General features: G+C 41.0%; 1 protein-coding gene across 1 annotated transcript in view; it reads right to left on the reverse strand.

Moving 5' to 3' along the window:
- Positions 1 to 4759: 4759 nt before the first annotated feature.
- The window catches only part of NSUN4 (NOP2/Sun RNA methyltransferase 4), a 33107-nt gene continuing 12633 nt past the window's right edge, over positions 4760 to 25233 (reverse strand). The window contains exons 5-6 of the mRNA XM_027108665.1: positions 12180 to 12304; positions 4760 to 5382 (exon numbers count right to left, since the gene is read on the reverse strand). Coding sequence (XP_026964466.1) covers positions 5106 to 5382; positions 12180 to 12304 — 402 coding nt within the window. The 3' untranslated portion in view covers positions 4760 to 5105. The remainder of the gene's footprint in view (positions 5383 to 12179; positions 12305 to 25233) is intronic.

Below are 25233 nucleotides of genomic sequence, written 5' to 3' on the forward strand. Positions count from 1 at the left end.
TTTTTTACATATGTATATACATGTAAAATCATTACCACCATCAAGACATCTATCATCCCCAAAAGTTTCCTCATGGTCCTGTGTAATCTAGCCTTCCCTAGGCAACCACTGATCTGCTGTCACTATAGATTGGTTTGCATCTGATATTTTCTATTCTATTCTCTTTTGTTAAAAATATACATAAAATAGATAAGCAACAAGGATTTACTGTATAGTACAGGAAACTATATTCAATATCTTGTAATAACCTATAATGAAAAATAATCAAAAAAAGTATTATGTACATATATGTGTGTATATATATATATATATCTGAATCACTTTGCTGTATACGTGAAACTAACACAAGATCGTAAATCAACTATACTTTGATTTAAAAAAAAATCAATAAGAAAAAAAATAAGGAGCTGATCCATGCCTGCTGGATAGGTCAAAAGAGACCAAGGTAGGGGCTTCCCTGGCGGTCCAGTAGTTAGGACTCCATGCTTTCACTGCTGAGGGCCTGGGTTCAATCCCTGGTGGGGGAACTAAGTTCCCGCAAGCCTCGCAGCCAAAAAAAAAAAAAGAAAAGAGAGAGAGACCAAGTTATACTTCAGTAACAACACAAACTCTCAGAGGCTGAACATGGCAGTTATTTTTCACTCTCGCCCCATGTCTAATGCAGGTCCACAGGGGGTTCTGCTCAACAAAGTCACTTAGGCACTCAGGCTGATGTAAGTTCCATCTCAACGTATGTTTCCATGGTCACTGTAGTGGGAATGACACGGCAAACCTGATGTTCACTCTCAACGCTTCCATCCAGAAATGTGGAAGAAAGACACCACTTCTACTAATATTTCATAAAACAAGTCACATAGCCATGCCCAACTACAGAGGCAGTGGGGAAGGCAACTCTTCTGAGGAAGAGGAGTAACCTTTCCTTCAGGAAGAGGAATAACTAACTAGCTATCTCTGAAAAATCCTAATGCCTACCATACGCACAAAACTGATTCCATGACCACGAATGAATTATGGTTGTGAACCACAGTCCAGAAAGCACTAGTTTAAAGGTTTTCTATTGATCTGCAATCTGGCTCACTACAGCTTTCTTCTACTGACCCCAGCTCTACTGACTCTGGAGACACTCAAAACACACCTGCACCCCCTGCCTCAGAACAGTCCTATTTAGATACAGGCATCTCTCATTCTCTCTCTCTCTCTTCTCTCTCTCTCATTCTCTCTCTCTCTCTCTCTCTCTCTCCTCTCTCTTTCAGCAACAGAGACGTCAGCGGTTTAATGGATAGAGGGAGCTTACATGTCTGTGCAAGGTCCTGGAGTGAAACCCCTCTGCAGCAGGGCTGGACTTGGCGGGGCCAGACTTGGTGGCAGTCTTCGCTCCCAGGGGTAGGTGTAGGTTACCAGTTATAGGGGGAATTGATGTTAGGTTGGCTTATTGGTTACCAGGGAAACCAGCAGAAGGGCACACCTCTCACTACCCCTATGATAAGCTATCACGGTGGCTAAAGTTTGAACAATCCTTAGCTGGGGCCTGGGGCAAGCATGTAGGAAGGTCAGTCAGATGAGTAGGGTGCAGGTGAAGCAGGCACTGGTTGAGCAGGGAATGCATAGAGAGCAAGAGAACAGCTGTCTCCTGGCTTAATGCTCCCAGTTCTTCTTCCCAGGATGGAACTTTCAGTTTCCTCTCCAACCTGGTCACCCTCCCAGGTACACCTGACTTTGCCAGTGTGCCTCCTAGTGGGTCACCTCAAACTTCAGTCTGAACAGCAGGGAATTCAACAGCTCCCTTTGCTCAGACAGGGGAGGGCTGAGGAAGCTTAAGTATTGGACTGACCTTCAGAAGCATTTTCTGTTGAATCAGTTATTTAACTTCCTCATTCAGCAAATACTATTGATAACCATACTCCCAGCGGGAGGCCCATGGAAATCTGATCAGGTCACTTTCCAGCTTAAAACTCCTGCATTGCCTTCCAATTACTCCAAGTACTCACTCCTTCAGAGCCTGCCATCCCTGGTGCCGTTGACTTCTGCCTGTTCTCTGACCTCATATTTCACAAGCATCCCCTTCTCTCTGTATTGCAACATACTAGACCTCTTTCAGGTCCCGGAGTCTATCTCTCCAGCCTCAGGAGCTTCAGTCACACAGCCTGTTGTTATCTCTGCTGGAGGACAGCCCTCACACACACACAACCTCCTCCTCTGCCTCACTAATCTACCGCCTCCTCATCCCCAGGTCTGTTTGAACATGTCTTCCTCCAGGCTACGTTAGGTCTCCCAGGTATACGCACTGTACACTTCTCTCAGTACTTTGCTCACTTGTCATTTAGTTGTAATTCATCTGTAATTTCTTATCTTTCTTGCCCACTAGATTGTACATCCCTTGAGAACAAAGACCTTGTCTATTCTGATCACCCCTCTCTCTAGTATCTTGGATGAGGCCTAGCACATATGAGATACTCAGTCTCTACTCATGCCTTTTATGTACCAAACACATTGGTGCTGGGGGGTTAGAGATGCAAGATACTAGCTTCCTGCCCCGAATAATTCTCAGTTTGGGGATGGGGTGAGGAGAGAAAGCACACAAGGGAAGTGTTATATTCCTAATATATACAGAGGGCTGGGGAAGCACAGAAAAGGGAACAACGCAGTCTGCTTTAGAAAATCAGAGAAAGCTTCCTGGAGGGGGTGGAAATCTGGGGTAGCACGAACAGAGAGAAAAGGGCATTTAGACAGAGAAGACAATGTGTCATGATACAGAGGCACCAGGGGACAGGTTATGCTTGGGATACACAAAGAACTTGTGAGAGAAGGGAGCATTGGGGGATAGCAGAGATAGAATCAACAACCAGGGACCAGGGCAGAGTTTGGACTTGATCCTGCAGGCAATGCAGAGAGAACAAAGGATTGTAAGCAGGTAAATGACAGTCAGATTTGGGTTTTCCACACGTGTCAATTATTTGTTGCTGTGTAACAAACCACCCCCAAAACTCAGCGGTTTAAAAACAACCATTTTAATTACTCATGATTCTGGGAATCAGCAAGCTAAGCTTGTCTTGACTGGAGTCACTCATGCAGTTTGGGTCATTTAACCACTTAATTGAGGTTAGAAGGTCTTAGCTTGGTGTCCATCACATGCTTCTTCACATGGCAGTAGAAAAGTTCCAAGGTGAGACTGAAAGCTGCAAGGCCTCTTGAGGCCTAAGCTTAGAATTTACTCACATTCATTCCACCAAATTTAACTGGTCAAAGCAAATCATACAGTCAGCCCAGATTCAAGGGGTGAGGAAAGAGACACTGTGTCTTGGTGAAGGAAGTAGCAAAACTATAATACATTGGGACAGGATGTGAAGTTTAAAATTTATAATACCAAGTATTAGCAAGGATGTGAAGCAAAGTACTCTATCTTTGGATTGAATCTCCATGATCTGTGTGGGGAATCTTGGCTGTGGGAGAGCTCAGATCTTTTTTATGCTACTCTGGCCATGTAGTCAAGCCACACACATGTAATTAGTTAGGCCAGCTGTAAACCGTCAGCAAAGAAAGTGACCTTGGGAGTCAGGGGAGCTTCAGAGTTAAATAGCACATTAGAAATACCAATGCCCTTACCTCGGCCAAGAGTGAAAAAACAGACATCCAGATAAAGACACAGCCTTTGCAATCCAGCTGTAAATCAACTCTCTCTTCCATAATGTGAAATTCTAGAATAGGCAAAACTGTAGTGACAGAAAGCAGATTAGTGATTACCTGGGACCAGGAGTGGGAGAAGGGGATTAAGTGCAAAGGAGCACAAGGAAACTTTTTAGAAGATGGAATTATTTTCTATATTTTGATGGTGATGATGGCTATACTACTATAATGAATTATCAAAATTCATTTAAATGGTACATTTAAAATGATAAATTATATCGTATGTAAATAACAACAAAAAAGAATAAAGTTTTATTTTTAAAGGGCATCATGCTACATCTAATCTTTGGGACTAAACTTTTCATTTAATATATTTTTGCTAAGAATCATTCATATTGTTATGTGTTATTGTAGCTCATTTGTTTTGACACCTGTATAGTGTTCCACTGTGTGAATATTCCATTTTATTTGTCCACTCTCATGGGCATTTGGGTGTGCTTTTGTGACCAGGGTTACTATGAACATTCTTCTTTTTTAATTTTTTAAAAATTTATTTATTTTTGGCTGTGTTGGGTCTTTGCTGCTGCACACGGGCTTTCTCTAGTTGCAGCAAGTGGGGGCCACTCTTCATTGCAGTGCCCGGGCTTCTCATTGCGGTGCCTTCTCTTGTTGCGGAGCATGGGCTCTAGGCACATGGGCTTCAGTAGTTGTAGCACATAGGCTCAGTAGCTGTGGCTCACAGGCTCTAGAGCACAGAAGCCACAGGAGCCACTAGACCTCTTCCCAGCCACATTTGGGAAACAGTGCTGTTGACAGCAGGAGGAATGGCTGGAATTATTCAGCTCAAGAGAGCTTTCTCAAAGTAAGTAAGCAGATTATTGTGCACTGGCTTAACATTTTAGTTACTTGTTCCTTAAATTAGATCATGGGACATATGGAGAAACTTGGTAGGCTTGTTTAAGCCCTTCAGCTGCTCAAGACTTATCATGCAGAACTCACCTCAAGTGTGAGACGGGCTCTGTAACCAGAGGCCTGTAACCAGGCTGAGGTCCTGTGCTTTGGGTACCTGGGTACAAAAGGAACTAACACTACTTGGACTGACATGAGGCCCCCCAACTACAGTCCCAGCTCCATGTAGCTTCAACAATTTTATTGGCTAAATGCTTCTTCCCAAGTTTACAGCTTAAAGAGTGGCCCTGCTCACTGGTTCCTCCTCCTAAGCCCCTAATGGGGCAGGAACCTTTAGCACAGGCTCAGAGATGGGGAGTAGGGGTTGGAAGTGGGGTGTAAGTGAGTTAGAAACGTGCTGATACTCCACAATTGGACAACAGGACAGAAAAACTCTTACTTCCTACTGCTGAAAACTGTCTACAGAAAGACATGAATGGGATGGAGATAGGCCAGAGTGCATCTCTGGCACTCGTCTCCACAAGAGTACACCCTTTGTCTTCTTACAACAGGACTTCAGGAACAGGGTAATGCTACGTCATTCTACACATTTTGCAAAAGTACATAGGCCCAAAATTGGCCATGAGGTTTGGGATTACCAGCTCCCCAACCTGGCAGGATGGGAAGAAAGAAAATGTGTCCATGAAAAGCTTTCGGAAGTGAGTCAGGTCTTCCACGTGAACCTTGATGTCGTATTGATTGGCCAGGAGCTCGATGGTGCCTTGCACCACATACTCATTCTGTAAGTGTGAGAGTGAGCAGGTGGAATAGACAACGTGGCCTCCTGGTTTGGTGGCAAGGAGTCCAGCCCTGTAACCAGAAAGAGAAAGTACCAGTGACTAGTGAGCTTCCCAGAAGTAGAAGCGCATCAGAAGAAGCTGGAAGGATAGGGGAGTGTATTGTGGGATGGGTAGCTGTGTTAGCCTCTGAAGTGCCTTCCACACTGACACCACCTGAAAGTTGTTCTCAAAGCTGAGAGCAACCCAACCTTACTCCATGGGCTCTCCTTCAAAAGTCCTTTTGAAATGGTCCCCTGATCTTTGACTCTGGTTGTAAACCAAACCCTGATGCTGCCCATGGACTGAGTCCCTACCCCAGCTCTACAGAGCCTTAACCTCAGTAATTATTTTTCAAAATTGTGCTACTCACTGACATGGGGACTAGCATAGAGGTAAAAGTGAATCTGTGCAGCCCATCCTGCTATGCATGTCCTACCACACAGTCTTTTCTTTTTTTTTGAATTTTATTTATTTTTTTATACAGAAGGTTCTTATTAGTTATCTATTTTATACATATTAGCGTATATATGTCAATCCCAGTCTCCCAATTCATCCCATCACTACCACCACCCTCCCCGTCGCTTTCCCCACTTGGTGTCCATATGTTTGTTCTCTACATCTGTGTCTCTATTTCTGCCTTGCAAACCAGTTCACCTGTGCCATTTTTCTAGATTCCACACATATCAGTTAATATACTCATATATTGTTTTTCTCTTTCTGACTTACTTCACTCTGTATGACAGTCTCTAGGTCCATCTATGTCTCTACAAATGACCCAATTTCGATCCTTTTTATGGCTAATACTCCATTGTATATATATGTATCACATCTTCTTTATCCATTCATCTGTCAGCATTTAGGTTGCTTCCATGACCTGGCTATTGTAGATAGTGCTGCAATGAACACTGGGGTGCATGTGTCTTTTTGAATTATGGTTTTCTCTGGGTATATGCCCAGAAGTGGGATTGCTGGGTCATACGGTAATTCTATTTTTAGTTTTTTAATGAACGTCCATACTGTTCTCCATAGTGGCTGTATCAGTTTACATTCCCACCAACAGTGCAAGAGGGTTCCCTTTTCTCCACATCCTCTCCAGCATTTGCTGTCTGTAGATTTTCTAACGATGCCCATTCTGACCGGTGTGAGGTGATACCTCACTGTAGTTTTGATTTGCACTTCTCTAATAATTAGTGATGTGGAGCAGCTTTTCATGTGTCTCTTGGCCATCTGTATGTCTTATTTGAAGAAATTTCTATTTAGGTCTTCTGCCCATTTTTTGATTAGGTTGTTTTTTTAACATTGAACCGCATGAGCTGTTTATATATTTTGGAGATTAATCCTTTGTTTATTCATTTGCAAATATTTTCTCCCATTCTGAGGGCTGTCTTTTCGTTTTGTTTATAGTTTCCTTTGCTCTGCAAAAGCTTTTAAGTTTCATTAGGTCCCATTTGTTTATTTTTGGTTTTATTTTCATTACTCTAGGAGGTGGGTCAAAAAAGATCTTGCTGTGATTTATGTCAAAGAGTGTTCTTCCTATGTTTCCCTCTAAGAGTTTTATAGTGTCTGGCCTTACACTTAAGTCTTTAATTGATTTTGAGTTTATTTTTGTGTATGGTATTAGGGAGTGTTCTAATTTCATTCTTTTACATGTAGCTGTCCAGTTTTCCCAGCACCACTTATTGAAGACACTGTCTTTTCTCCATTGTATATCTTTGCCTCCTTTGTCATAGATTAGTTGACCACAGGTACGTGGGTTTATCTCTGGGTTTTCTATACTATTCCATTGATCTATATTTCTGCTTTTATGCCAGTACCATATTCTCTTGATTACTGTAGCTTTGTAGTATAGTCTGGAGTCAGGGAGTCTGGTTCCTCCAGCTCCGCTTTTTTCCCTCAAGAAAAAAGACTGCTTTGGCTATTCAGGGTCTTTTGTGTCTCCATACAAATTTTAAGATTTTTTTGTTCTAGTTCTGTAAAAAATGCCATTGGTAATTTGATAGGGATTGCATTGAATCTGTAGATTGCTTTCGGTAGTATAGTCATTTTCACAATATTGACTCTTCCAATCCAAGAACATGGTGTATCTCTCCCTGTGTCATCTTTGGTTTCTTTCATCAGTGTCTTATAGTTTTCTGAGTACAGGTCTCTTACCTCCTTAGGTAGGTTTATTCCTAGGTATTTTATTCTTTTTGTTGCAATGGTGAATGGGATTGTCTCCTTAATTTCTCCTTCTGATCTTTCGTTGTTAGTGTATAGGAATGCAAGAGATTTCTGTGCATTAATTTTGTATCCTGCAACTTTACCAAATTCATTGATTAACTCTAGTAGTTTTCTGGTGACATCTTTAGGATGATCTATGTATAGTATCATGTCATCTGCAAACAGTGACAGTTTTACTTCTTCTTTTCCAATTTGTATTTCTTTTTCTTCTCTGATTGCTGTGTCTAGGACTTCCAAAACTATGTTGAATAATAATGATGAGAGTGGACATCCTTGTCTTTTTCCTGATCTTAGTGGAAAGGCTTTCAGTTTTTCACCATTGAGAATGATGTTTGCTGTGGGTTTGTGGTACATGGCCTTTATTATGTTGAAGAAGGTTCCCTCTATGCCCACTTTCTGGACAGTTTTTATCATAAATGGGTGTTGAATTTTGTCAAAAGCTTTATCTGCATCTATGGAGATGATCATATGGTTTTTCTTCTTCAATTTGTTAATATGGTGTATCACATTGATCGATTTGCATATATTGAAGAATCCTTGTATCCCTGGGATAAATCCCACTTGATCATGGTGTATGATCCTTTTAATGTGTTGTTGGATTCTGTTTGCTAGTATTTTGTTGAGGATTTTTGCATCTATATTCATCAGTGATATTGGTCTGTAATTTTCTTTTTTTGTAGTATCTTTGTCTGGTTTGGGTATCAGGGTAATTGTGGCCTGTAGAATGAGTTTGGGAGTGTTCCTTCCTCTGCAATTTTTTGGAAGACTTTGAGAAGGATAGCTGTTAGCTCTTCTCTAAATGTTTGATAGAATTCACCTGTGAAGCCATCTGGTCCTGGACTTTTGTTTGTTTTTTTTTTAAATTTATTTATTTTATTCAATTAATTTTTTTGGCTGCATTGGGTCTTCGTTGCTGCGCATGGGCTTTCTCTAGTTGCGGCAAGTGGGGGCTACTCTTCATTGCGGTTCACAGGCTTCTCATTATGGTGGCTTCTCTTGTTGGAGAGCACAGGCTTTAGGCGCGCAGGCTTCAGTAGTTGTGGCACACAGGCTCAGTAGCTGTGGCTCGTGGGCTCTAGAGTGCAGGCTCAGTAGTTACGGTGCACGGGCTTAGTTGCTCCACAGCATGTGGGATCTTCCCAGACCAGGGTTCAAACTCATGTCCCCTGCATTGGCAGGCAGATTCTTAACCACTGCACCACCAGGGAAGTCCCTGTTGGAGGATTTTTAATCACAGTTTCAATTTCATTACTTGTGATTGGTCTGTTCATGTTTTTCTATTCCTTCCTGGTTCAGTCTTGGAAGGTTATACCTTCCTAAGAATTTGTCCATTTCTTCCAGGTTGTCCATTTTATTGGCATAGAGTTGCTTGTAGTAGTCTCTTAGGATGCTTTGTATTTCTGCAGTGTCTGTTGTAACTTCTCCTTTTTCATTTCTAATTTTATTGATTTGAGTCCTCTCCCTCTTTTTCTTGATGAGTCTGGCTAATGGTTTATCAATTTTGTTTATCTTCTCAAAAAACCAGCTTTTAGTTTTATTGATCTTTGCTATTGTTTTGTTTCTATTTCATTTATTTCTGCTCTGATCTTCATGATTTACTTCCTTCTACTAACCTTGGGTTTTGTTTGTTCTTCTTTCTCTAGTTCCTTTAGGTGTAAGGTTAGATTGTTTATTTGAGACTTTTCTTGTTTCTTGAGGTAGGATTGTGCTGCTACAAACTTCCTTCTTAGAACTGCTTTTGCTGCATCCCACAGGTTTGGATCGTCATGTTTTTATTGTCATTTGTCTCTAGGTATTTTTTTATTTCCTCTTTGATCTCTTCAGTTATCTCTTGGTTATTTAGTAACATATTGTTTAGCCTCCATGTGTTTGTGTTTTTTATGGTTTTTTTCCCTGTAATTTATTTCTAATCTCATAGCGCTGTGGTTGGAAAAGATGCTTGATTCAATTGTCTTAAATTTACCAAGGCTTGATTTGTGACCCAAGATGTCATCTATCATGGAGAATGTTCCGTGTGCACTTGAGAAGAAAGTGTAATCTGCTGTTTATGGATGGAGTGTCCTATAAATATCAATTAAATCTATCTGGTCTACTGTGTCATTTAAAGCTTGTGTTTCCTTATTAATTTTCTGTCTGGATGATCTGTCCATTGGTGTAAGTGAGGTGTTAAAGTCCCTCACTATTATTGTGTTACTGTTGATTTCATCTTTTATAGCTGTTAGCACTTGCCTTATGTATAGAGGTGCTCCTAGGTTGGGTGCATATATATTTATAATTGTTATATCATCTTCTTGGATTGATCCCTTGATCATTATGTAGTGTCATTCCTTGTCTCTTATAACATTCTTTATTTTAAAGTCTATTTTATCTCATATGAGTATTGCTACTCCAGCTTCCTTTTGATTTCCATTTGCATGGAATATCTTTTTCCATCCCCTCACTTTCAATCTGTATGTGTCCCTAGGTCTGAAGTGGGTCTCTTGTAGACAGCATATACGTGGGTCTTGTCTTTGTATCCATTCAGTGAGCCTGTGTCTTTTGGTTGGAGCATTTAATCCATTCACATTTAAGGTAATTATCGATATGTATGTTCCTATTACCATTTTCTTTATTATTCTGGGTTTGTTCTTGTAGGTCCTTTTCTTCTCCTGTATCTCCCACTTAGAGAAGTTTCTTTAGCATTTGTTGTAGAGCTGGTTTGGTGGTGCTGAATTCTCTTAGCTTTTGCTTGTCTGGAAAGCGTTTGATTTCTCCATCGAATCTGAATGAGATCCTTGCCAGGTAGAGTAATCTTGGTTGTAGGTTCTTCCCTTTCATCATTTTAAATATATCATGCCACTCCCTTCAGGCTTGTAGAGTTTCTCCTTAGAAATTAGCTGTTAACCTTGTGGGAGTTCCCTTGTATGTTATTTGTCATTTTTCCCTTGTTGCTTTCAATAATTTTTCTTTGTCTTTAATTTTTGTCAATTTGATTACTATGTATCTCAGCATGTTTCCCCTTGGGTTTATCCTGCCTGGGACTCTCTGCTCTACCTGCACTTGGGTGGCTATTTCCTTTCCCATGTTAGGGAATTTTTCAACTATAATCTGTTCAAATATTTTCTCAGGTCCTTTGTCTCTCTCTACTCCTTCTGGGACCCCTATAATGTGAATGTTGGTGCGTTTAATGTTGTCCCAGAGGTCTCTTAGGCTGTCTTCGTTTCTTATCATTCTTTTTTCTTTATCATGTTCTGTGGTAGTGAATTCCACCATTCTGTCTTCCAGATCACTTATCTGTTCTTCTGCCTCAGTTATTCTGCTATTGATTTCTTCTAGTGTATTTTTTATTTCAGTTATTGTATTGTTCACCTCTGTTTGTTTGTTCTTTAATTCTTCTAGGTCTTTATTAAACATTTCTTGCATCTTCTCAATCTTTGCCTCCATTCTTTTTCTGAGGTCCTGGATTATCTTCACTATCATTATTCTGAATTCTTTGTCTGGAAGGTTGTTTATCTCTACTTCATTTAGTTGTTTTTCTGGGATTTTATCTTGTTCCTTCATCTGGTACATAGTCCTCTACCTTTTCATTTTGTCTATGTTTCTGTGAATGTGGTTTTCGTTCCACAGGCTGCAGGACTGTAGTTCTTCTTGCTTCTGCTGTCTGCCCTCTGGCAGATGAGGCTATCTAAGAGGCTTGTGCAAGCTTTCTGATGGGAAGGATTGGTGGTGGGTAGAGCTGGGTGTTGCTCTGGTGGGCAGAGCTCAGTAAAACTTTAATTGGCTTGCCTGCTGATGGGTGGGGCTGAGCTCCCTCCCTGTTTGTTGTTTGGCCTGAGGTGATCAGCACTGGAGCCTAGAGGCTCTTTGGTGGGGCTAATGGTGGGCTCCGGGAGGGCTCATGCCAAGGAGTACATCCCAGAACCTCTGCTGCCAGTGTCCTTGTCCCTGCCGCTTCTGCAGGAGACCCTCCAACACTAGCAGGTAGGTCTGGTTCAGTCTCCTATGGGGTCACTGCTCCTTCTCCCTGGGTCCTGATACGCACAATACTTTGTGTGTGTCCTCCAAGAGCGGAGTCTGTTTCCCCCGGTCCTGTCAAAGTCCTGCAATCAAATCCCACTAGCCTTCAAAGTCTGATTCTCTGGGAATTCCTCCTCCCACTGCCAGATCCGCAGGTTTGGAAGCCTGACGTAGGGCTCAGAACCTTCACTCCAGTTTGTGAGTCACTCACCCAGCAGTTATGGGATTTGATGTTATTGTGATTGCGCCCCACCTACCATCTCATTGTGGCTTCTCCTTTGTCTTTGGATGTGGGATATCTCTTTTGTTGAGTTCCAGTGTCTTCCTGTTGATGACTGTTCATCAGTTAGCTGTGATTCCAGTGCTCTCACAAGAGGGAGTGAGCGCACATCCTTCTACGCCATCTTGAACCAATCTCCACATAGAGTCTTTATGTCCCAGAGAAAGACCATCCAATGATGATTGTCTCCTCCAGGCAGATTCCCAGCCAGAAGACCCTTCTACGGGTAATGGTCTTGGCAACAGCTTCTAGCCCCCAAGCCCCCCAGGTGACCAGACCCCACCACAGCACTGTGGCCCAAAGTCCTGAGTTTCTGTAAATCTATTACTCACGCAAGAAGCTGCACCTGCAACATAGGCAACATCTGCCGCTCCTTCTTCCTTGAACGCTTAAAGATGTTGTTCTCCTCCTCATGAAGGGAGTGGCGGTCTGTTGTACAGGGCACATCCACCAGCACCTGCCCAGGAGTGTTAAAGCGTAAAGTATTAGGGCTCCTTACAGGCTCCTCTTCCTCAGGCCAGGGGTGTTTTAGGCCCCTAACCTGGAGGGTTCTGCAGAGTGCTCCCCTAGCCCATCCCCCCACTGCAGAGCATCTGACAAAGCTTCTCACTTTAACCTGGTGGACAATTGTGAAATAATCAGTGGGAAAATAGTACATCTAAGTATACTCATGGCTGGGCAAAAAACCAAAACCAACATACAAAAAACTGAATTAAGTAATTGATATCAACCTAGAAAGAAATATTCAGTGCTTCAGGGCTCTGTCCTTGACTCTGTCCCTAGCTATTTGAATGAAAACATCCAATTTACAGATGATATAATACCCAAAGGGTAGCTAATATATTGAATAACAGGATCAGGATTCAAAATTATCTTATGCTAAAACAATGTCATATCCAATATGGAAAAGTTTTAAAGTGAGAGATGGAAAGTCATTCATTCATTGAGGAATTCCTCAGTGGTCCAGTGGTTAGGACTCCACGCTTTCACTGCTGAGGGCCTGGGTTCAATGCCTGATCAGGGAACAAAGATCCCACAAGCTGCACAATGTGGCCAAAAATAAATAAATAAATAAAGTTATTCATTTATTTACTAAGAACCCACTCTGCGATGGGCACTAAAGACCAAAAAACAAAAACAAAAAACCTACCCATCCCCCCAAAAAAACAGTCCTGTATTTACATTTCAAAAAGTAAAATCAGACTTCCCTAGTGGTGCAGTAGATAAGAATCCACCTGCCAGTGCAGGGGACATACGTTCCAGCCCTGGTCTGGGAAGATCCCACATGCCGCAGAGCAACTAAGCCTGTGCGCCACAACTACTGAGCCTGCGCTCTAGAGCCTGTGAGCCACAACTACTGAAGCCCGCATGCCTAGAGCACGTGTTCTACAATAAGAGAAGACACCGCAATAAGAAGCATGTGCATCGCAATGAAGAGTAGCCCCCACTTGCCGCAACTAGAGAAAGCCCGCGTGCAGCAATGAAGACCCAGTGCAGCTAAAAAATAAATTAAATTTATTTAAAAGAAGAAGTAAAATCATCTGTGGAAAAGATCTATAAATTTTCAGTCAAGCAGAAATTCCGAGTAAATTAGTAATGACCCAGTGTTCAATATCCTGCTGTACTCCGAGGCTGAATGAATTGATACAGTGTATACAGAGTAAGAGAAATAATGACTACCTTGCATTCTGGTCAGGTCGTATCTCAAGAAATGTGATGCGGCTAGCGTCCACAGGAAAAATTGACATTAACTAAATAGGAATGTTCAGAGAAGGGCATAGGAATGCTCAGAGAAGGGCCACTGGGATGTTTAGAAACCACACGATAGAAGAAATTAATACCTTCTGTTTCCAGGAACGTAGTAAACTAGATATCTTGAAACCCTTGTGATACAAAATATCTAAACATAAAATATATTTTTAAGGGCTTCCCTGGTGGCACAGTGGTTGAGAGTCCGCCTGCCGATGCAGGGGACACGGGTTCGTGCCCCAGTCCGGGAAGATCCCGCATGCCACGGAGCGGCTGGGCCCGTGAGCCATGGCCGCTGAGCCTGCGTGTCCGGAGCCTGTGCTCCGCAACGGGAGAGGCCACAATAGTGAGAGGCCCGCGTACCAGAAAGAAAAAAAAAAAAAAAAAAAATTTATAATAATTAATATTTTTAATACTTTTAAATGCATAGCTCATAGAAAATTAGAGAAATCCTCAGAAGCCAAAGAAAAACCAGGAGCACAAATCCAGGGAGGGATTCCAGAGCTGAAGTCGATGCCTTCTATTTTTTTTATCTTTTTTAATTGAAGTATAGTTCACTTACAATGTTGTATTAGTTTCCGGTATATAGTGAAGTGATTCAGTAAATATATATATTTACACGTATATATTATATATATTATTTTTCAGATTCTTTTCTTTGTACTTTATTACAAGATACTGAATACAGTTCCCTGTGCTATAGGGAGCTATATTCCCTATAGCACACTTCCCACTAGGCCACCAGGGAACTCCCAGGACCTTGTTGTTTATCTGTTTTATATACAGTAGTTTGTACCTGCTAATCCTAAAACTCCTAATTTATCCCTCCCCCTTCCCCTCTGGTAACCATAAGTTTGTCTTCTATGTCTGTGAGTCTGTTTCTGTTTTGTAAGTAAGTTCATTCGTATCTTTTTTTTAGGTTCCACATGTAAGTGATCTGTGATATTTGTCTGTCTCTATCTGACTTACTTTATTTAGTATGATAATCTCTAGGTCCATCCATGTTGCTGCAAAAGGCATTATTTCATTCTTTTTTGTGGCTGAGTAGTATTCCACTGTATATATGTACTGCATCTTCTTTATCCATTCATCTGTCAATAGACATTTAGATTGCTTCCAAGTCTTGGCCCTTGTAAATAATACTGCTATGAACATGGGGGTGCATGTATCTCTTTGAATTATAGTTTTGTCTGGACATATGTCAAGGAGTGGGATAGCTGCATCATATGGCAACTCTATTTTTAGTTTTCTGAGAAACCTCCATACCATTTTCCATAGTGGCTGCACCAATTTACATTCCCACCAACCGTGTAGGAGGGTTCTCTTTTCTCCACACCCTCTCCAGTGTTTATTATTTATAGACTTTTTGATGAATGCCATTCTGACTGATGTGAGGTGATACCACATTGTAGTATTTTTTTTTATTTTTTATTTTTGGCTGCATTGGGTCTTCACTGCTGTGCGTGGGCTTTCTCTAGCTGCAGCAAGTGGGGGCTGCTCTTCATTGCGCCGCACAGGCTTCTCATTGTGGTGGCTTCTTTGCTGCGGAGCACAGGTGCTAGGCGTGCAGGCTTCAGTAGTTGTGGCACACAGGCTCAGTAGTTGTGACTCGCAGGCTCTAGAGCGCAGGCTCAGTAGTTGTGGCACACAGGCTTAGTTGCTCCATGGCATGTGGGATCTTCCTGGACCAGGGATTGAACCCATGTCCCCTGCATTGGCAGGCGGATTCTTTCTATTTATTTATTTATCTATCTATCTATCTTTGGCTGCGTTGGGTCTTCATTGCTGCACGCAGGCTTTCTCTAGTTGCAGTGAGTGGGGGCTGCTCTTCATTGAGGTGTGTGGGCTTCTCACTGCCTCACTGCCGTGGCTTCTCTTGTTGCAGAGCACGGGCTCTAGGCACACGGGTTTCAGTAGTTGCGGCACACAGCCTCAGTAGTTGTGGCTCGCGGGCTCTAGAGAACAGGCTCAGTAGTTGTGGTACACGGGCTTAGTTGCTCTGCGGCATGTGGGATCTTCCTGGACCGGGGCTTGAACCCGTGTCCCCTGCATTGGCAGGTGGATTCTTAACCACTGCACCACCAGGGAAGTCCCAGCAGGCAGATTCTTAACCACTGTGCCACCAGGGAAGTCCCCACGTTGTAGTTTTCATTTGCATTTCTCCAATAATTAGCAATGTTGATCATCTTTTCATGTGCCCATTGGAGGTGCCTTCTATCTTTTATCAATCCCTAGTAACCCAAACCCTTGGAGGGCAGAAAACTGGGCACTTGAGGTACAGAATTGGAATGGAAATCCACAGAAAAGTCAAAATCCTTAAAGGGCTACATGCTCAATCAAAGTATGAACTAGGGGGGAAAAATCAGCCACGATGGGACTTCCCTGGCAGTCCAGTGGTTAAGACTCTGTGCGTCCAATGCAGGGGGCACAGGTTCAATCCCTGGATGGGGAACTAAGATCCCACATGCCACGTGGCACAGCCAAAAAAAGAAAAATCAGACACAATGGAAGACAAGAGAACTTGTCTGTTTTGGCTTTAACTCCAGGCAAAAAGAAAAAAAAGTCTCCCTGAGAATTTGTAACCACTCAGATAGGAGGTTCAAACTCATGATGCCTGCATGATCCAGAAAATTCCCTGTAGAGCAATAAATGGTCCTGGATTGAGCAATCCCCCAAACACCTATCTTTTTTTTTTTTTTTTTTTTTTTTGCGGTACGCGGGCCTCTCACTGTTGTGGCCTCTCCCGTTGCGGAGCACAGGCTCCGGACGCACAGGCTCAGCGGCCATGGCTCACGGGCCCAGCCGCTCCGTGGCATGTGGGATCTTCCCGGACCAGGGCACGAACCCGTGTCCCCTGCATCGGCAGGCGGACTCTCAACCACTGCGCAACCAGGGAAGCCCACCAGGGCTCTTTTAATTAACTAGGCAATGATCATAAGCTGACAATAAACAAAATCAGGCTTTACACTTCTAGTAAAAGCAGAATAGCTTGTAAACCAATGCTCCTGGTGGAACAATTAGAAATGCTTGACAAAATATTTAAAATATCTATCTGAAATCATTAGAGATCTACTAAAGAACCAAGAACTGAGGGGCTAAGATCCTAGAGAGGATAAAGTACAGGTAGGTAAGCCAGAAGCATTCAGCTCTACTGTGACAAATAAGGGGTTGAGAAGATGAACAGAACTTTCAGCAGTCTTATAGAACTGTGGGGACAAAAACTGGAGTTCAGAGTCTACACCAAGGAGTAGAGGGTCCTAGTAAAGAAACACCTCATGCCTTGAGCTAGAGCGCTGAAATTAAATACCCTACGTATAAAGGTAAACTGGAAAAAGAACAGCCCTCACAAACTCCAGCTTTGAATCAGCCTAATTTCTGGCTGAATTAAGATGATCTGCTCTGATGTTAACTGTCAGCCTTAGGAAAATCAAATCCTTTCCAGAGGAAGATATCTAGAGCCTCAGATTATCCCTGTAATTCTTCACAAAAAATGTCTGGCATTCTAACAAAAAAATCACTAATACCAGGAGATAAAACCAAATGACCAAAAACCAAGAGAAAAAACAGATCATAGAAGCTGACCCATGAGATCCAAATACTAGAATTATCATAGTATTTGAAAAAATCATGCGTATGTTCAAGAAGTTAGATGAAAAGACATAAAATTTTATCATTTCTAATTTCTACAGAACTAGAATTTTTTTTAAATAATCAGCTGGAAATTCTAAAACTGGAAAATATAATAACTGAAATCAAGAACTCAATAGATGCATTGAGAATATAAGTTACTGCAGCCACTATGGACAACAGTATGGTGGTTCCTCAAAAAATTAAAAATAGAACTATCATATCATCCAGAAATTCTACTTCTAGGTATTTACCTGAAGATAACAAAAACTTTACTTTGAAAAGATATCTGCACCCCCACGATCACTGCACCATTATTTACAATAGCCAAGACATGGAAACAACCTAAGTGCCCATCAACAGATGAATAAATAAAGAAAATGTGGAATATATATACAACGGAATATTACTGAGCCATAAAAGAGAAGGAAATTCTTCCATTTGAGACAATATGGATGGACCTTGAGGGCATTATGCTAAGTGAAATAAGTCAGACAGAGAGAGACAAATACTGCATGATCTCACTTATATGCAAAATGTAAAAAAAAAAAAAGAAAGAAAGAAAGAGCTAGTAGATACAGAGAACAGAGTAGTGGTTACCTGAGGCAGGGAGTGGAAGGTGGGCACAATGGGTGAAGGTGATTAAAAGGTACAAACTTCCAGTTATAAAACAAATAAGTCCTGGGGATATAATGTACAACATGATCACTATAGTTAGCAATACTGTACTATATATTTGAAAGTTCCTAAGAGAGTAGATTTTAAAAGTTCTCAGAAGTTCCCTGGTGGCCTATTGGTTAGGATTCCGAGCTTTCTCACGCTATAGCCCAGGTTCAGTCCCTGGTCAGGGAACTGAGATCCCATAAGCTGCATGGTGCAGCCAAAAAAAAAGGTTCTCATGATAAGAAAAAAATTTGTGGGACTTCCCTGGTGGTCCAGTGGTTAAGACTGCACGCTTCCATTGCAGGGGGCACAGGTTCAATCCCTGGTCAGGGAACTAAGATCCCACAGGCCGCATGGCAGCCAAAAAAAAAGAAAAAAATTTGTTAACTATGTGTGGTGATAAATGTTAATTAACTAAACTTATTGTGATAATCATCTCACAATATATACGTATATCAAATCATTATGTTGTACACCTAAAACTAATACAATATTAACATGTATGTCAATTATTTCTCAATTTTTAAAAAGACCTCAACAGATGTATTTAACAGCTTATTAGACACAGGTAAGAAAGGACTGGTGAATCAGGTCAAACACGACATCCAGATTGAATCATGATGGAAAAAAGAGAAATACAGGAAAGAATATAAAACTTATATGGGACATGATGAAAAAGCCTAACATACGTGTAATTAAAGTCCCAAAATTATGAGAAAAAAATGAAACAGAAAATTATATGAAGAGATAATGACTGAGAATTTTCTAAAACTGATGAGAAAATCAAACCACAGATTCAGGAAGCACTATGAACCCCAGGCAGGAGATATACACACCACCTTTAAAGGAGTTTTTTTTTTTTTTTGAGGGGGGGGCATGCCTCATGGCTTGTGGGATTTTATTTCTCTGACCAAGGACTGAACCCAGGCCCCGGCAGTGAAAGCACTGAGTTCTAAACACTGGACTGCCAGGAAATTCCCCTCAAGAAGTTTTAATAAGACTTATAGTTGACTTCTCAACAGAAACAATGAATAGCAAAATAAATAAGATCTTCAGGGACTTCCCTGGTGGTCCAGTGGCTAAGACTCCATGCTCCCAATGCAGGGGGCCCAGGTTCAATCCCTGGTCAGGGAACTAGATCCCATATGCTGCAACTAAAGATCCCGCACACCACAACAAATATCCCACGTGCCTCAACTAAGACCCAGTGCAGCCAAATAAATAAATAAATATTTAAAAAAATAAAAAAACAAGACCTTCAAAATGCTAAAAGGAAACAATTACCAATATAGAATTCTATGTCCAGTGAAATTATCTTTCAAATATGGTTTTTAGACTCAATGTAATTCCTGGCAAAAGCCCTGAAAGTCTTGTTGTGTAAATTGACAAAATTTATGAAAATACAAAAGAACCAAGAAGAGCCAAGAGAAATTCAAAGATAAAGTTAGAGGATTTAGTATACCAGATATTAAAGACTTATTATAAAGCCACAGCAATGAAGACAGTATAGTTTCTTGAAAAGAAAGATAAATAGGCCAATAGAACAGAACAGAGTCCAGAAACAAACCCACATATATATGGATACTTGATTTATGACAAAGGTGACAAGGCAGAGCTGTGGAAAATGAATAATCTCTTCAATGATTGATACTGGGTCAACTAAATACCATTTTTAGTACCCTAACTTTGTTCACTACACATAAAAATCAGTTCCAACTGGACTGTAAATCTAAGTGACAAAGGTAAAACAAAAATGTTTCTAGGGCTTCCCTGGTGGCACAGTGGTTGAGAGTCCGCCTGCCAATGCAGGGAACATGGGTTCGTGCCCCCGTCCGGGAGGATCTCACATGCCGTGGAGCAGCTGGGCCCGTGAGCCATGGCCGCTGAGCCTGCACGTCCGGAGCCTGTGCTCCGCAACGGGAGAGGCCACAACAGTGAGAGGTCCGTGTACCACAAAAAAAAAAAAAAAAAAAAATGTTTCTAGAAGGTAGTACTAGAATATCTTTATTACCTTAGGGTAGGCAAAGGTATCTTAAATAAGACCTAATGTGAAGAAAAGGGAACCCTCCTACACTGTTGGTGGGAATGTAAATTGGTACAGCCATTACAGAAAACAGTACAGAGGTTCCTCAAAAAACTAAAATAGAGTTGCCGTATGATCCAGCTATCCCACTCCTGGGCATATATCCAGACAAAACTATAATTCAAAGAGATACATGCACCCCTATGTTCCTAGCAGCACTATTCACAATAGCCAAGACAAGGAAACAACTTAAATGTCCACTGACACATGAATGGATAAAGAAGATGTGGTACACATATATAATAGTGTACTATTCAGCCACAAAAAAGAATGAAATAATGCCATTTGCAGCAACATGGATGGACCTAAAGATTATCATACTAAGTGAAGTAAGTCAGAAAAAGAAAGACAAATACCATATGATATCACTTATATGTGGAATCTAAAATATGACACAAATGAACTTATATACAAAATAGAAACAGATTCACAGACATAGAGAACAGACTTGTGGTTGCCAAAGGGGAGAGGGGTTGGGGGAGGGATGGATTGGGAGTTTGGGATTAGCAGGCGCAAACTATTATATATAGAAATAACCCAGGAAACTATATTCAATATCCTGTGATAAGCTATAATGGAAAAGAATGTGAAAAAGACTGTATATATATTTGTATAACTGAATCACTGTGCTGTACAGCAGAAATTAACACAACACTGTAAATCAACCATACTTCAATAAAATAAATTAAAAAAAAATAAGACCCAAAAGCATTAACCATTGTGACAAATTAGACTACATTAAGAACTTCTGTTTCATCCTAAGAGGGTGAAAAGATAAGTTACAGAGCGGAAGAAGATATTTATAATACATATATATAAAGGACTCATATCCAGAATACATAAAGGAACACTCACACATTAAAAAGAGACAAACAAGGGGACTTCCCTGGTAGTCCAGTGGTTAAGAGTCCACCTTCCAATGCAGGCAACACAGGTTCAATCCCTGGTCAGGGAACTAAGATCCCACATGCCATGGAGCAACTAAGCCCGTGCACCACAACTAGAGCCCGTGTGCTGCAACTACAGGGACCACACGCTCTGGAGCTCACGCCACAACTACTGAGCCCGCGAGCTCTGGAGCCCACGTGCAACAACTAGAGAGAAGCCCGCATGCCTCAACGAAGAGCCCATGTGCCACAATGAAAGATCCCGCGTGCCGCAACTGAGTCCCGACGCAACCAAAAATAAATAAATAAATAAGAAGTAAATCCTTAAAGACAGACAGGGAATTCCCTGGTGGTCCGGTGGTTAGGACTCCACACTTTCACTGCTGAGGGAATGTGAGGGAATGGGTTCAAACCCTGGTCAGGGAACTAAGATTCCACAAGCCCCATGGTGCGGCCAAATAAATAAATAAAATAAAAAGTAAATAAAATTTAGAAGCAAATAAATAAAAATAGACAGACACATTAAAAAGAGACAGATAATAGGAAAAACAGGCAAAAGACTTGAATTCTCACTTCAAAAAAAAATAGCCAATCAACACATGAAAAGGTGTCCAAACTCATTAGTCATCAGTGAAACAAAAATTAACATCACAATGCAAATACCATTATACGCCCATCAAAATGGCTAAAGTGAGGAAAAAATAGTGTATATACACACACACACACACACACACACACACACGCACACATTTTTTTTTTGGCCACATCACACAGCATGCGGGACACAGGATATTAGTTTCCCGACCAGAGATCAAACCCGTGCCCCCTGCAGTGGAAGCACAGAGTCTTAACCACTGGACCACCAGGGAAGTCCCAAAATAGTATATGTTGATAAGGTTGTGGAACACCAGGAATTTTCATGCACTGTAGGTAGGAATGTAAACTCGCACAATCACTTGGAAAACTTTGACAGTAGTGACTGAAACTGAACATATACATACTCTATGACTCAGAAATTCAACAGGAATGTGTACATAGTGCAACAAAACACATTTACAGGAATGATCACAGCAGTGTTGTTTGTAATAGCCCCAAACTGGAAGTGACTCAAATGTCTCTTACGAATAGAATAGACTATAAATTCTGTATATACACCATAATATATAATACAGCAACAACAATGAATAAACCACTGCCAGGGGCAACAACATGGATGAATCTCACAAACATAATGAGAGAAAAAAGTCAGACAAGAGTACATAGTATATGATTACATTTATATGAAGTACATCCATGGTTTTAGAAGTCAGAATAGTGATCACCTCTAGGAAGACAGAAAGGGGCATAAGAGAGTTTCTGGGATGCTGGTAGTATCATACTTCTTGAAAGGGTAGTAATAATATATTTCACTATAAGATCATTCTTTAAGCAGTATATTGATGATTTGATCACTCCTGTTATACTCCAACAGAAAAATTTTTAGAAAATTATGAAAGGTGATAAAAATGACCACAAAATTTAAAGGGAGGGCTTCCCTGGTGGCGCAGTGGTTGGGAGTCCGCCTGCCGATGCAGGGGACGCGGGTTCATGCCCCGGTCCGGGAAGATCCCACATGCCGCGGAGCGGCTGGGCCCGTGAGCCATGGTCGCTGAGCCTGCGCATCCGGAGCCTGTGCTCTGCAACGCAATGGGAGAGGCCACAACAGTGAGAGGCCCGCATACCACAAAAAACAAAAAAAAAATTTTAAAGGGAAACAAGCTTCCTTGAGCAAGTGTTAGCAGAAACAACCACCAGTAGAATTAAACCCCCAAAGAGTTTTCATATTGAAATTATCTAATGTAGAATTAAAATATAAACCTTCCTGGGACTTCCCTGGTGGCACAGTGGTTAAGAATCCACCTGCCAATGCAAGGGACATGGGTTCGAACCCTAATCTGGGAAGATCCTACATGCCACAGAGCAACTAAGCCCATGCGCCACAGCTACTGAGCCTGCGCTCTAGAGCTCGTGAGCCACAACTACTGAAGCCCATGTGCCTAGAGCCCGTGCTCCGCAACAAGAGAAGCCACCGCAATGAGAGGTCTGCGCACCGCAACCAAGAGTAGCCCCCACTCGCACCAACTAGAGAAAGCTTGTGCACAGCAACGAAGACCCAATGCAGCCAAAAATAATTAATTAAATAATTTAAAATATATATATATATATATAAACCTTCCTAAATAAAGTAAAACAAACACAGTAAATAATTTGACAGAGCCAAAACCAAATATATCGTGACAATTGTTTTAAAAGAATAAAATTTACAGATTCGTTCACAAAGCAAAACCCAACTCTATGCAATATATAAGAGACATATCTAAAAGGAAGTGATTTAACAAGGCTAAATATAAAGAGATGGGTAAAGGTATAACTGCAACACCTATAAAAAGAAAGCTGTGAGTGGGGAGGCAGGTAGGTATCTTGCCATGAAAATGCAGAGCTCTGGCACTCCAGCTGATGGCCAGGTAGAGTTGGGGGAGAGATAGAGTTACCAAGAGTGTATGGAGCCCTGAGATAGTATTCTTCTTTGCATTTAAAGTGCTTCACCCTTGCCTAACACGTAGTATGTGTTACTATGTTATAGTGTGCACAACTATTTGTTCAACAAATAAATTAACAAAGACATCTTCAGGACATTAAAGCTGTTTTCAAATGTCTGAAGCATTTTGATGTGAAATGGGAGGCAGCTCACTGTTCTAAAAGGCATAGCTAGGACCGATGAATGGAAATAATATAATAAGGATTGTGATGATGACAATATTATTAAATGCTTTCTATATACCAGAAGCTATGCTAAATGCATTCTTATTTAATCTTCACCTATGTGATAGGCACTACTATTATCCTTATTTTACAGATGAAGAAACTAAAGCTTAAACTGAAAGGTTAACTTGCCCAAACTTCTCTGGCTGATAAGTGATAGAGCCAGGACTCCGCCAGGATCCATACTGCTTGGATCTCCGCAACTAGAGAAAAAACCTGCACACAGCAACAAATGCAGCCAAAAATAAATAAAATAAAATAAATAAATTTTTAAAATTAAAAAATATATATGAAATGACTTTCAACTTCATTCATAACAAAATGCAAATTAGATGCTTCAGTTTGGCAAAAAACAAAAAGTTGGACAACATCAATGGTGGCAGGATATGAGGAAACAGTACTCTTATTCATTACCAGTAGAAATGAAACTGATTTGGCCTCCATAGGGAGTGATTTAATAACCTCTGTCAATATCCTAAGTACATATAAACTGTTATCCAGCAATTATACTCCAAAAACAAAAACAAAAGCTTGAACTTCAAGGCACATTATTAAATTTAAATAAATACAAAGTTCAGAATAGTAAACATAATATACTACCATTCCTTTTTTTTTTTTAAACATCTTTATTGGAGTATAATTGCTTTACAATGTTGTGTTAGTTTCTGCTGTATAACAAAGTGAATCAGCTATATGTATACATATATCCCCATATCCCCTCCCTCTTGTGTCTCCCTCCCACCCCTCCATGTGGTCACAAAGCACGGAGCTGATCTCCCTGTGCGATGCAACTGCTTCCCACTAGGTATCTATTTTACATTTGGTGGTGTATATATGCCAATGCTACTCTCTCACTTCGTCTCAGCTTACCCTTGCCCCTCCCCGTGTCCTCAAGTCCATCCTCTATGTCTGCGTCTTTATTCCTGTCTTGCCCCTAGGTTCATCAGGACCATTTTTTAATTTTCAGATTTCATATATATGAGTTAGCATACGGTATTTGTTTTTCTCTAGCAAAAGTATTTGTTTTTCTCTTTCTGACTTACTTCACACTGTATGACAGACTCTAGGTCCATCCACCTCACTACAAATAACTCAATTTCGTTTCTTTTTATGACTGAGTAATATTCCATTGTATATATGTGCCACATCTTCTTTATCCATTCACCTGTCGATGGACACTTAGGTTGCTTCCATGTCCTGGCTATTGTAAATAGTGCTGCAATTAACATTGTGGTACATGACTCTTTCTGAATTATGGTTTTCTCAGGGTATATGCCCAGCAGTGGGATTGCTGCGTCGTATGGTAGTTCTACTTTTAGTTTTTTTTTTTTTTTTTTTTTTACTTTTAGTTTTTTAAGGAACCTCCGTACTGTTCTCCATAGTGGCTGCACCAATTTACAGTCCCACCAACAGTGTGGGAGGGTTCCCTTTTCTCCACACCCTCTCCAGCATTTATTGTTTGTAGATTTAAAATACACATTTATATTTGTATATACACAAAGAAAATATTTTAAGAGGATACAGTAGAAAATACAGACAATAGTCATCTGGAGGGAGAGGAAGTAGATGGCTGTG

The sequence above is a fragment of the Aethalodelphis obliquidens genome, unplaced genomic scaffold, assembly GCF_003676395.1.
Source record: "Aethalodelphis obliquidens isolate GAN/ISIS:26980383/991018 unplaced genomic scaffold, ASM367639v1 scaffold9, whole genome shotgun sequence".
Taxonomy (NCBI): Eukaryota; Metazoa; Chordata; class Mammalia; order Artiodactyla; family Delphinidae; genus Aethalodelphis; species Aethalodelphis obliquidens.